We start from the raw sequence: 14,115 nt of genomic DNA on the forward strand, positions 1-14,115 counted from the left end.
TTTTTCTTTACGTTGTGATGTTAGTATAAACATTAACAGACGATAAAAGTTAACATTCAGGCTGAACTAGAAAAATAAGCTTTAGGACACTAAAACTGAACTTTAGGATAGTGTTAAATGACATGAAGTTTGAACTGAGAAAACTAAACTTAAGAACATAGTGTCTTGAAGTTTTCAAGCGAAAATCTAAGCTTAAGGAGATGGTACTCTGAAGTTTTGAATCGAAAAAATTGAACTTAAAGACACAATGTCCCAGAGTTTTATATTGAAAAAATTGAACTTAAGGATATAGTGTCATGAAGTTTTAAAAAACTGAGCTTTAAGACACAAGTGAAGCTTTCAAGAAAAACAAATCTCTTCCTACTTTTTAAATTGTAGCTAAACTTTAAATAATTTGCAAACGCTGGCTAAGACTTAATCAATACTCTTAAAACTAGCTATTTTGTGCCAATTTTCATATGTGTTCTCTCTATCATCTAGATACTTATACTAACTATATGTCTTTAGTCCAGTGCGTCTTTATATTCTAGTATTCGACCTATATCCAGATCAACGGTTATTAGGTCAGATGCTATACATTGATTATTTATTATAAAAAGTATTTTATACTGAAGATATTGATAGCTTTTGCTATTAAATTAGATTAACTTGTATAGTATTTCATGATTGAGGCGGTTCGGATAGCAAAAGAAACAAATGCAATTGAACTTGAAAATGCAAATTGTGATTTTTGTTGGCCGCTATAATTCTCCGAGATTCAATTCATGAAGAGAAGGAGAAGGGAAAGGGGAAGGGTACAATAGTGGTGACTGGTGATCATGGTTGTGGAGAAGGTGGTATGAGTGGTAGGAGAGATGAAAGAAGACACAAATTTTTTTGAGAGAATGAATAAAAAGAATATTTTTATTTGGGCTTTTCACGCTTTCAAACACAAGTGTGCAATATATATTGTGCCCAACATTATTTATGTTTAATAGGTACACTTTAGGGTATGTTTGGAAAGCCACTCAGATAATTGGAATTGGGTGTAATTACACAGTTTAAACTATTTGTTTGACCAAGTAATTACATAATTAGGTGGGAATTGGATGTAACTGATAAGGTGTAATTACGTAGGTTACTTTTTAGTTTTCTTTTAATTTATTTTTTTATTTCTATTATTTTTATTTCTTTTTTATTTTATTTTCTAAAATATATTTTTATTTTGTATTAGATATCTTTCATTTCATTTCTTTTCATTCTCAACCTTTACTTCTTGTGGTTCCATGTAATTGCTCATATTTTTTTAATTTTTTAATTTTATTCATTTAGCATAACCGTGTTATTATTCTAGTTTTTGAAACTACATCTCTTAATATTAGAAAGAACGAGTCATTAAGAAACTTGACATATAATGAGTGACATTATTAAAGTAAAACTTCGTTGTGAATGAAGTTATAGACTTATATTTTCCTTTTCTTTTGAATTATATTTACTTAAGTTACGTTGGAACTTACTTACGTAACGTTGGAATTTGACATAAGAGTATTATGTTAAAACTTTTTCTTTTGGATTTTGAATTTAGCTTATATTTTTTATTTTTTATTTATTTCTTTATAGTATTATTGACTTATTATTTCACATTGCATACTGTTTATTTTTCACTTACAATTGATAGTTTTTTTTTTGTCAAACATTTGAATAATGTTATGGCATTATATTTATAAATATCATTTTTCTTGTCAAACATCCAATCCATGATGTTCACAAAAGAGTCTGCTTTTAATTTTCATAATTAATTAAAATAAAAATATTATTAATTTGAAAAATATATATCAATTATTTTTTACAATATTAGTGTCAAACATATGATTATTAATTAATATATTTTCAAGAAACAATATGTTATTAAAAACTAATATAATATCATTTATAAAGGCACGTCTCTTTTAAATATTAATTTTAAATTTTTTATAATTAAATTTTATTTTTAAATTAAACTAACTGTGTAATTACACTTGTGCAACCAAACAACATGCTTGTAATCATACTGTAATTACATTATGACAAATAAACAGATCGTTATAATTATAATACTTTGTAATTACTAGGCTGTATAATTACTACCCTAGTAATTACACCAATTTCAATTACCAGGTGGCTTTCCAAACAGACCCTTAATGATATTGAGCCTCTGATAGATACAAACGCTAGTTTTTTTTTTTTCATTGATACAAACGCTAGTTAAAGTATATTAAAATAAAGATATTGGCAACTTTAAGAGGCCGGTAAATGTATCTGGCCTTATTTAATTCTAGAGTTTATACTTGATATTGTACACTCATTAGTCGCTCTATCACAACATTTCTGATCATACTATGAAATGCAATTTGCTGTTTCTCGTATCAAACATCTAGGATGAATTTTAGGTTTAGATTTTTAATAAAGATTAGGTAATCTATCTAAGATATTTAAATTCTATAACTCTATAAGGAATAAATAACCCAACGCTACTCAAATCCAATTGACTGACTTTGAATGAATTTTGAAAAATTTCCACCAACTATTGTTGAAATAATTCACGTAATATTAAATTGACAACCACTTGGAAATAGTTGAGGAGGAAATTGACTTTCATGCTCAATAACTGACCAATGACTTGATTGTTTTTAGAAAACTATACACTACACGAACTAGTAAAGATGAACGTTCAACTTATATTTAGCCATAAATGATTATCATTTTGAAAAAAATAATCTAATTAGAGTTTTTATTAAACTAATTTCTATAATAATTACACAAAAATTATGATGAGATGGATAAAATTTCTTCACCTTAATCGGAGATATCAAGTTCGAGCCCTGAGTATAAAAAAAAAAAAAATTCTATTAGGAAACACTTTCTTTTAAGTACATCTTACATGATGTAAATCTAAATTAATCAAGCACTTGATATGAAAAAATTATGTTACAAAGCACTTTCCTTAGTACGCCTTACACAATACAAATCCAAATTAATCGGACAAAGGCAAGTGCAAATGCCGTGTGAGAACCGAAATAATTAATAATTCTGCAATCAAAACTAAATGTTGAGAGATTTACATTAGAGAGTTTGACAGTTACATAAAAATGTAGCCTAATAAGTATTACCCACCAAATTTATGTGATTGTTTAGCATTTCTCCTTTCTGGCTCACATCCCTTTTCCAAAGAGCCAGAAAAACCAAGAGAGAAAAAAACATCAGATACCCCTCCACACCCACTACCCTCAAATTCCACCCACCCCACGCCCCACATAACATTGTAATTTTCAATACGTCGATTCTTTTTGATTTTTCTTAAAGACGCGTTGACTGTAAGGATAAAATGTTAATTAGGGGTTGTTAATTGGGAGGATTAATTATCCGTTTGATCGTATTAGTTTCTTCCACGGCGTTTCCATATCGAAGGTAAGTAAGTAATCAACAAAACTATTATTCAGTTTCTTCTATTTATTTACTCCCGCACCTTTGGAATTTCGAGAGTTAAACGAGTTTTTCTTTGATTTTATATATCTTCTTAAAATGTTACAATTTTTAATTATTGTGATTTATGGTATTTCTTAGGTAGTTTTAATATATAAATAAGTTTTATTTTTAACAACTTAAAGATTTTATGTGATCAAAATTAATCCTTACTGTGATCAACAAAAAAAATCCGGTTTCTTTTATTTACTATTTATGAAGGTTCTTTTTGTAATGATGATTATGCTTATTAGCGTTTGTTCCTGCTTTTGTTCGGTTGGAGCTTATGAATTGTCTAATTTTTATTATGTGATTTTGGGTTAGGGTTGGAGCTTATGAATGTCACAAAAATACTATCCGGTTTTTCTTTTGGGCCCATTTGGCTACGGAAACTTTGAGTATTTGAAAAAAAAAAAAAAAAAAGAAGTAGTTTTTGTTTTCAAAGTGAAAAATGGATTTTGGAAATTGGAGTTGTTTTTTGAATTCTTGTGAGTGATTTGGAGTGAAAAAAGTAAAAACGACTTTTTGGTATTTTTCAAATTCCTGAATTCAAGTTGAAGTTGAATTTCTAGGAATCTTCCGGAACTTTATGACAAACATGATTTCCGGAATTCAATTCCGGGAAAAAGTTGAATACATTCATGGCCAAACAGCCGCGTATTTATTTATAAAATTTTCAAGGTTCTTTTTGTTTTTGGGCATTTAGTTTAGGATGATGATTATCTTTTTTAGTTTTTCGAGCTTATGAACTGTCTAATTTTAATATGTGATGTAGGGTTGGGTCTAGGGTTAGGGCGATGCGAATGGAAGCGTCTGGTGCAAATTCGGACGCACACAGAGGTATTTCTTCATCGAGTAGTAACAATATTGGTAATTCTAGAAGGCATGGAGTACAATTATCTGCTGCTAATTTATTGCGTTCGCCATTATCGACGTTGTTGGAATATTCTGGAATTCTAAGGACAAGATCAAGTGATTCAGAATCGGATAGTTTGATAAACAGTGGGGTCACTTCTAGCTACCGCGATCAATTTCAGCCCCGCGTGGATGATTCTGGGGCATCACCAGCTTCTGCCGGTGGCTCCGGTGAAGTTTCCATTAGGATTATCGGTGCTGGCGAGCAGGATGGGCCACTGAGGGAAGCGGATGGGCAAAATGATGTTTTGGGGAGGCCAATTTCGAGGTCGGGGTCTGCAGCTTCGGTGGGAGCATTGGAGAGTCAAACGGGTGATAGAGGGGCGGGAGATGGAGTCTCGCAGCAGGTGAATGGAAACGCTGATACAGGGCCTACAGATGCTAATAATAGGGAGTCTTCTTACCAAAGATACGATATACAACAAGCTGCAAGGTGGATCGAGCAAATTATTCCGTTCTCTTTGCTTTTGTTGATTGTTTTCATTCGACAGCATTTGCAAGGTACTGATGTTTCCTCTCCGTTGTAACTATGCGATTTTCACTTGAAATTGTTCATCACAGTTCTTGCTTGTACTTCTATCTATTTCATGTATTTAATGATGCCTGTTTGGGTTTTCCGTTATTTTTTTTTTCCTTTGACTGTCAACTAGCCAGAACCTTATCACTGCTATTGTCACTACAATGGCTATTCTGCCTTGCTTAAGTGGCACAGAACCAAGTTGCTTATATGTATCAGCCAACTATATTTCCCACAGGATTAGGCCAAATTATGAGGCTCGTGAGCTCTTTGAAAAGGATGACATTGAATAGTAAATGTAGTGGCCAAAATTATGATAAATTTTCAAGGAATCATTATAGATGGATGCTGTAATGATTTTATTAGGAAACTAATAATAACTAAAGGAAACGAGTCACAAAATAAATTTAGAAACTTAAATTGCATCTCTGTATCTTCTTGGAAATTCAAGGTGATAATTGAACCTGATTGAGATGGTTTTACTTTGGTGCGTTCGGTATGGAGGAGAATGTTTTCCATGGAAAACGTCTTCTTGGAAAATATTTGCAGGAAAATAAGTGAGTTTCTTATTTATTTCTTGTGTTTGGTGTGTAAGCAAAAAATATTATCCTAAAAGCATTTATATATAATCTAGACAATACTATGGGAGGAGGTGAGGGTAAGGGTAGGGGTGTCAGGTGGGGATGGGGGCTATGGGGCTGGGGTTAAGATGAGGTGTGTTGGAGGGTAGGGAGGACACAGTCAATGTGAAATTCCACTTATGGAACTTGTTTTCCCTACTTAATTCCTCATTTTTAAGGAACTTGTTTTCCTAGAGAAAATGTTTTCCAAAAATCTTGACTAACCGAACATGAGAAAATTGGAAAACATTTTCTAGAATATATTTTCCTCCGTACTGAACACACCCTATATGTTTACTTAATTGCAGATTTTTCAATTGTAGTAATCATTAAATAGTCTTGGTGGTTAAAGCTTACTTTTTCTTGCGCTATTTTTTGATTGTTTTATGAGTACTTTTTCTTGCCTTACGTATGCACGTGTATACATATTTTTATTTTTCCATAAAGGACTTCTTCTTGCGTTTTTCTTTCACTAAGGCACGGACTATAATTGCATTTTCTCTTATAGGGTCAGGTGTTTTTCTATGCTTTTCGCATTTGACAACATTGGAGTCATACAGTTTGCTTATTGAATCTTTGTATTTAGTAGGATATCATACATGTATGGCTGTATGAATACTTTATCCATTGGTGTTGTATTATATTTATAACGTTATTCTTTTAGTGCTGGATGCCTTCTGTTGTCTTTATTTTAAACTTTCAATTGAACATGACTGCAATTCTGTGCTTAGGACCTGCATAGTGTGTTAACCTAGTGAATTCTATAGAATGATAGCTCTTGCTACATAATGGACTACTTGGTCAAGGGGTTCACTTGTCTCTCCTCATCATCCTTGTCCTTTCATCTTGTGGCCTTCTCTCTACTTTCCTCTCAATTTATTGCTTTTTCCTTCTTATCTTCTGTTACCTAAATATTTCTGTTTGGGGGAAATCATGGTATCTACAATTTTTTTTTTTTGGTTGAAAGTTTTTATGGCTATCAATTTTTCCCGTTCTGCATGTTTCAGGGTTACCATAATTTCCACAAGTTAGTATTTCTCAAATTGCTCTTTGGTTTGTGCATGAATCCACAGGTTTTTTTGTTACAATTTTGATTGCGGCTGTCATGTTCAAGTCAAATGATATTGTAAAGAAGCAGACTGCACTTAAGGTGATGTAAAATTCCCTAGCAACACACCCTCAACAAGGGGAAACAGAAAGAAAAAAAAAAGAAAAAAAGGAACTGATATGCTGATTACTCTTCCTACCTTTTCTGCTTGATACTTTTCTCATACTAATAAGCAATGAAATTATTGATCTTCTTCGTCCTTGCAGGGTGAGAGGAGAATCTCTGTTCTGGTTGGCGTATGTCTTTTGTTCGGCGGTTATGTAATTGGGTTTTATTGGTGGTACCGTAATGACGATCTTTTGTCTCCGTTGCTGATGCTTCCACCAAAGGCCATACCTCCTTTTTGGCATGCTATCTTCATGATCATGGTGAACGGTGTGTTCTTGTGAAGTTGTCCTTGTTAGAAATCTCTTGGTCAGCGTTTGGATTCCGATGTGTGAATAGTCTGAAATGATATCATGGAGTTGACTTCTTTCGCTTTGATTTCCTTGATAGATACTTTGGTCCGCCAAGCAGCAATGATCTTCAAATGTCTTCTGCTGATGTATTACAAGAATAGCAGGGGCCGTAACTACCGTAAGCAGGTGACAGCAGTTTAGATAGATTTATCCACCCTATCGTTTATGGAATATGCATTATCTCTTTCTTGCTCTGTGCTATATGTGTGTATAGAAAAGTGAAAAAGAAGCTTTCTGAGAAGTCATTTTCTTTACAGGGTCAATTGTTAACTTTGGTTGAGTACCTTCTACTGCTATATCGCGCTTTGCTCCCAGCTCCAGTTTGGTATCGTTTCTTTTTGAACAAGGAATATGGAAGCCTCTTTTCATCATTAATGACGGGGCTGTATCTAACTTTCAAGCTTACTTCTGTTGTCGAGAAGGTATATTTTTTTTTTAATGAGTGTACTTTCTTCGATGTCTTCTTTGTCCTTCAGTATCTTAATCATTCTTTCTTAGATAAGCCAGTATCTTAATCTTTCCAAATTTTAAGGGTCGATAGTATCATTGCCCTAACCTAGCTTTCATCTGATCCTACCTTCATATTCCGCAGGTCCAATCCTTCTTCACAGCTTTGAAAGCACTGTCACGTAAGGAGATTCATTATGGAGTATATGCGACTTCTGAACAGGTAACATGGGTTCTTTTTATTTTTTATTTTTTATTTTTAATGAAGGAAAATAAAAATAACGTTTCCTAAAGTTTGGTGAAGATGGTTTTCACAAGAGAAGGTCATAATGCTACATAGAACTCGATTTTTCTAAAGTTTAGAACTCCTTATTCTCATACGCAATAATTCCAAACTTAGAAACTTATCATCTGGTAATTTGGTATGTTTTCCTGCCTTACAGGAATGGCAGTTAGAATATCTAACTCGCTGATTCAAATATTAATTTCTTGTATGTGGAAAAAATTCCAGATTTAAAGCCCTTATCATATGAGTTTGCTTGAGGATTACATTGCTGTGCTGTTTACTGGAACATTAAGTTTCATTTTGAATAAAATGGGGAAGAAAAACTTACTCTACTATGGTTATTTTTAATCAGCGTATTGGGTGTTGGAGAAGTTCCCTTCTGTTCTAGAATGGAAAAGAGAAGAAGCAGTCCATGCCTTGCTCTCTATCTTTTTTATGGGCAGACAGCCACATATTCTAGTGTGCCCTAAAGTAACACGGTATTTTGTCCTCTATGTGTGTGTGTGTGGGGGGGGGGGGGTAGGTGGAGGTTGGGGGCAATGAGATTATTTTGGCGGAAGAAACAAAAGATAGAAGAACTTTTTGAGTCAAAGGAGGAGATGAGATGAGGGAAAAGAAACCTTGGTAAGAAAGGGAAAGAAAGAAGTTAGAGAACGAGAGGAAGAAGAGGTGAAGATAAAAGATTGATTAATTTATATAGAACCATATATCATGATCTTTCTGAAAAAAGTACTATATAAAATGATTTATGGGCAATGCCAAACACTCTGAGAGAGTGGATGATCAGTTGGAAGAGCGTGAGAAGGAGGAGAAGACGAAGGGCATGGATATGGTACCACTGGCGGTAATGTGGGTTGTTTGGAGAGAGAAATAGGAGAGCTTTTGAAGGTGTAGAGCTGAGCTTCTCTTAGTTGAGGAGTAGTCTTTGTTCCCTTATTTTCTTTTGGTGCACACAAAACGTTCCTCGTTGTATAGATGAATGGGTGGAGTTTGTGGAGAATCATATCGTTTTGTAAATTCTCTACTCTTTTGTGTATCTCTTATCTAAGGCCGTTGTGACCATGTTTATGAATGAAAATACATTTACTTGATAAAAAAATGATTTACAACTTCCAAATTACTTGACTAATTGCTTAAATTAAAATGGCCCATCATTAGCACCCAAGGGTGTGGCCTATAGTGGTTAACGAAGTGGATTGAGAACCATGAAGTTTTAGGTTCAAATCCCAGTAGAGGCAAAACACTAGATGATTTCTACCTCTCTATCCAAGTCTTGGTGGACAGAGTTACCGGGTACCTGTGCCTGCAGAGGCTAGCACCTAGCTCATGGAATTAGTCGAGGTGCGTGCAAGCTGGTCTGGACACTACGATTATAAAAAAAATGGCCAATCATTATATCATTTAATAGATCCCAAATGAGCTTCTCCATCCATTTTAAATTGATTTCTTGATTTGATTCAGCATGGTTATAAACAAAGACTTGAAAAGGTGAATTATTTTAGTATTTGTGGGGAAGCATGCTGCCTACAGGGTTACATTTTTTAGTTTCAAAGAATAGAATGGAGGAAAAAGTTGTGTTGAGAAGAGATAGGGAATCGTAGGTAGCTTATAATAAAATATAATGTATTTTACATAGAATTTGGTTCTTGTCTTCTCGGACGAACTTTTTTCTCCATTAAATCTTTGAACCTGAAGTTCTCTTTCTAGATAAGTGAATCTTTTCGGTGGTTTAAGAGGAAAAGTGGACATTCAATCCGGAACAGACATTGTATATTGTGTCATTTTTTTATAACCATGGTGTCCAGGTTAGCTTGCGCACCCCTCGACCAAATAATTCACTTAGTATTTTTGTCTCCGTTGAGATTTGAACCTGAAACGTCATGGTTCTCAACCCACTTCATTGACCACTAGGTCACACCCTTGAGTGCTTGTATATGATCTCCTTTATGAAAGTCTTGGCTGTTTAACTACTTAAAACTCATGATTATTTATAGATTTTAATGTAACTTTTCCAAAGTATTGATTAATATTATAAATAAATATTTTTTCTGTCACTTAAATATCAAAATTTATAATTTATGAGTATATAAGATATTAAAGAGTCGATAATCTTTACATTTTAGTTTCATATACGTATGAAAAGGATGCACCTTATTAATATCACATATAGGAATAGAAGTAGGTGTACATATCTATGCGTGAAATTTAGTGATTTAATTATTTATTGATGCAAATTTTCAACTTTCAGACTTGTCTTAGGATTTTCAACATTTTCAACTTGGAGACCCTGAAAAGATTGAATAACCTGAAAACAGGCTGCGAGTTGCTTTTTCCAGAGAACCCACTATAAATAACTTTATTTGGAAATTCTGGTTAAAAGAAGTGTCATCACTTTGGTTCATGATCTGGTTGGATCATTTGGTCAAATTACATCATGGAATTCTTCTCTTATATGGGGATACTACTGTAAATTGTAATTCATGCTTATTTCACATGAGCTAATTGTGTCAAACAAGATTTGCCTTTTGACTATGTTCACTTTGTCATTCGTATTCTGGATTTCACTGCCTATAACTTGTTACAGTAGTAGGTTTATCTTCTTCCCCATATTTTGATTGGTAATTTGTCTTCTTTCTCTCTCACAAAAGAACAAAAAAAACATGTTGAGCTGTGCACATCCTTCTCTTTTCTCAGGCTTGGCTGGGAGGTGCAAGTCCTTTTCCATTTAAAAAGATTTAAATCATAACATAGCCCATCATACTGAAGTATATAACCATCCCTTGCTTTCGGTGCCTTGCAAGTTGGGTCGAGCTCTCTGCGAACAATGATTTGGACAGGTTTGGGGACTTCCACGGAGGACTTGAGTGTTAGCTTATCCAAAAAAGTAAAGAACATAAGAGAAAAGAAAATACCTCAAATGTGTTAACTTTGGAGTAACATTTGTATCCTGGAAGCTATTTTTCTTTAAAAACAGTATACAATGTAGTGCATGAGGAGGTGTTGGAAAAACTCAAGTGCACTTGGTTTCTGTTGGGGAAAAGCTGCCAGAGTTATTATGGTCTTTCAAAGATGAGAAAATCATCCTTGTAAAACGTATTCAGTAAAAAATTGATATGTTAACGAGTATGTCAAAGAAACTAACTGAACTGTTTGCTTGAAGTGTTTACTGAAGCTCTAGCGCGATGTGATTAATTTCAGGTCAATGCTGCTGGGGATCTCTGTGCTATTTGCCAGGAGAAAATGCATACGCCAATCTTACTACGTTGTAAACATATATTCTGCGAAGACTGTGTGTCTGAATGGTAAGTTATCTGCACTTCTCCTAGGCCATTTGTGCTTTGACCCACTTTAAGCATGACTCGTGCATGATAGTGTAACTTATATTAAAATGATGCGATCTTCCTTCTCTCAATAGTCACATATAGCTGTAAAAGTAATGAGCACAACACGTAAACCATAAGATTGCAAATAGCATATGAATCATGCACAAGCAATAGTTGATATCCCTTTCTTCAATTTCGTTGAGCTTATTTACGATGAATTGGTCAGACTTAATTTCTTACGCCTAGGGCTAAAGTCGGCATCTCAACCAGCTTACATCATTCCCTTTTTTGGTTGCTTGATGGTTCTTATTTATTCTGCCAGGTTTGAGAGGGAAAGGACGTGCCCTCTGTGCAGGTCTTTAGTAAAACCTGCCGATCTAAAATCTTTTGGTGATGGTTCAACTAGTCTCTTTTTCCAATTATTCTAAAGAGATGGATGTCGATGAAAGGGAGTCTCTTCAAAGCTGCCAACTCACTACGAGCAGCTATAGCGGATCACCCATCCACGGAAAGCATATTGACTCTTTAGATAACAGATCTATTGCCTCCAGAAAGTAGTAAATGGCTTAACACACTCTCTGAGGCCATTGTTTATAATGCAGTTCCATACAAGGAGCGGGCTATTGTTCATACGTCTGTGAGGAGAAAATGTTTGTATCATCAGTCCATTAGTCAACAGAATTCCCAATTGTACAATGTATGAAATAGTGTAGTAGTCATATTTATCTTTCTATCTCCATGGCCAGTTATACTTCACATCCTAAATGAACCTATAAAAGAACAATGTGTCATCCCCTAAAGCAAAGGTATGAATTATTGCGCCCAATGTTGTTCATAAGTAAACAAACTAGCATCTTTGATCTTAAAAACTCTCGCTACGATCTCTATTAACAGGAGAAATTGGCAACCAACCACTTTTGGGACCGTTAATCAAGATTTAGCTACAATCTCAAAACTATTAAACATTTATCCACTTTATAATGCGGATACAATAATATTTTTCACTCATTGTACTCTTTTAAAACTTCATGATTGTGTCTTGGAGTTCTAACAAGCCTTTCAATTAAAATTGCATCAGAAAATTTTACGTCAAAAATTGGATTGGAATGTGGATTTTCACCTTTAAAAATTTGGAACTGCAGCAGAGTGTGTTGGAACTCCAGCTTAGTGTGGTGAATTTTCACTTGCAAAAGTTTCGAACTCCAGGAACGTGTGCTGAAGTTCAACTTGTAAAGTTTTAAACTATGGCACCATGTACGGGAGTCGTTTTGTATTTTAGCTAGCGATATTTTTGTCCAAATGTTTTTTTCACATTAAAAAGTGGCTACTTTCTAATTACATTTGAAATGATGGTTAAACTTTGATTGCTAACTTAAAAACTGGTCATTCCATCCCTTATGTTCGAAGCAAAACTTCAATAAAAGGCTTTAAGCTTTTTGTTTAGTTATATTAGAGATCTATTTTTCTAGCCTTTTGATATGCAAAGTTATTAAAAAATTATAATTGATTTTTTCTGATAGTTCTTTCTTAATTTTTAATATATCTAATCTACTTAATCTCCCTTGAGACATATTTTCCAATTTAGGATTTTTATTGTTTGCTAAAAAGTTATCGAGGCTCTTTTTTGGGATTGTGTTACAGTTTTTCATCCTCTTTTTTGAGTTTTGAATAATCGAATTCTTATTTTTAATTGATATATTTAAATACAGGGAAAAGGGCCAAATATACCCCTCTACTTTATTTTATTAGCCAACTTTGTCCTCCGTTAGTGATAGTGAGCAAAAATACCCTTGCCGTCTACAAAATTTACATCTATACCCTCAATTGGATGGAAAACCCCAAATCCCATAAAATTACTCGTTTCAATTAAAATTACCCAACCAGCCTCTTTTAACCCGCTTGCGACCCTGCCCACATATCGTTGCTTGCTCCACAGCCATCATCGTCGGTGAGCTTGTGACACCGGAGCTCCGGTGAGCTCCAGCCACCATCACATCACTGCAATATGTGAAGTGTTTCAGTCAGTACAAGAACCGTCAACGGAGCTCCGGTGTCACGAGCTCGCCGGCGGTGATGGCTGTGGAGCAAGCAACAGTGAGGGAGAGGAGATGGAAGTCTAGGTCGCGGGTGGGTTAAAAAAGGGGGGGGGGGGGGTCGGTTAATTTTAATTGAAATCGGGTAATTTTATGGGATTTGGGGGTTTCCATCCAATTAAGGGTATAGGCGTAAGCTTTGTAGACGATAGGGGTATTTTTGTTCACTATCACTAACGGATGATAAAGTTGGCTAATAAAACAAAATAGCGGGTTATATTTGACCCTTTTCCCTTAAATATAACGTAAATAACTAAAAAAATAATATAAACCTTTATATTGTTTGACAAGGAGCTATTAGCATTAGTCATGACAGTAAATAAGTGGAACATGTATATGACTGGCAAACCTTTTATAGTGAAGACAAACCAAAAGGCTCTTAAATTTCTTCTTGAGCAGAAGTTGCATACAGGACCACAGTTTAAATTGGATACTAAACATATGCAGTATAATTTCATCATTGATTATAAGAAGGGAAAATAATACAAGGTTGCAGATGTCTTATCTAGGTTGCCCTTGGCAAAATTAGCTACTCTAAATGTATTAACCAAGTATGCTCACTTCATAGAGATTTTTCATCCTTATTTAGTTACTGTTATTGCCAAGCTATTCATGAAGTATGTGTATAAACTGCATGATATGTCAAAAGATATAGTTAAAGATAGGGACCCCATCTTTACAAGTAAAATATGGTAGGGGTTGTTTTCCATGTTACGTACGTTGTGGTCACTCTTACTACGTCTACAAATTATCGCCCTCAAAGTGATGGGTAAATAGAGATGATCAACATGTGTTTGAAAATCTACCTAAGGTGTTTCTGATCTAATTTCAAGTAGATTGATTTTCTTATTTAGCAACAGCAGAATGA

General features: G+C 34.2%; 1 protein-coding gene across 2 annotated transcripts; it reads left to right on the top strand.

Annotated features, from left to right (window-relative positions):
• The first annotated feature begins 3,284 nt into the window (after positions 1-3,284).
• LOC132049833 (uncharacterized) lies at positions 3,285-11,887 on the top strand. 2 transcript variants are annotated; one of them, XM_059440782.1, is made up of 9 exons: positions 3,285-3,426; positions 4,256-4,896; positions 6,606-6,682; positions 6,847-7,015; positions 7,136-7,224; positions 7,356-7,520; positions 7,691-7,768; positions 11,030-11,133; positions 11,477-11,887. In XM_059440782.1, exons 2-9 carry the CDS (start codon positions 4,278-4,280, stop codon positions 11,580-11,582), a joined length of 1,407 nt encoding a protein of 468 aa, XP_059296765.1. In that variant the 5' UTR covers positions 3,285-3,426; positions 4,256-4,277; the 3' UTR covers positions 11,583-11,887. The 2 variants fall into 2 exon arrangements, with proteins under 2 accessions (XP_059296765.1, XP_059296766.1); XM_059440783.1 differs by having other exon boundaries at positions 3,295-3,430.
• The last annotated feature ends 2,228 nt before the right edge of the window (positions 11,888-14,115 follow it).

Source organism: Lycium ferocissimum, chromosome 3, assembly GCF_029784015.1.
Source record: "Lycium ferocissimum isolate CSIRO_LF1 chromosome 3, AGI_CSIRO_Lferr_CH_V1, whole genome shotgun sequence".
NCBI classification, from domain to species: Eukaryota; Viridiplantae; Streptophyta; class Magnoliopsida; order Solanales; family Solanaceae; genus Lycium; species Lycium ferocissimum.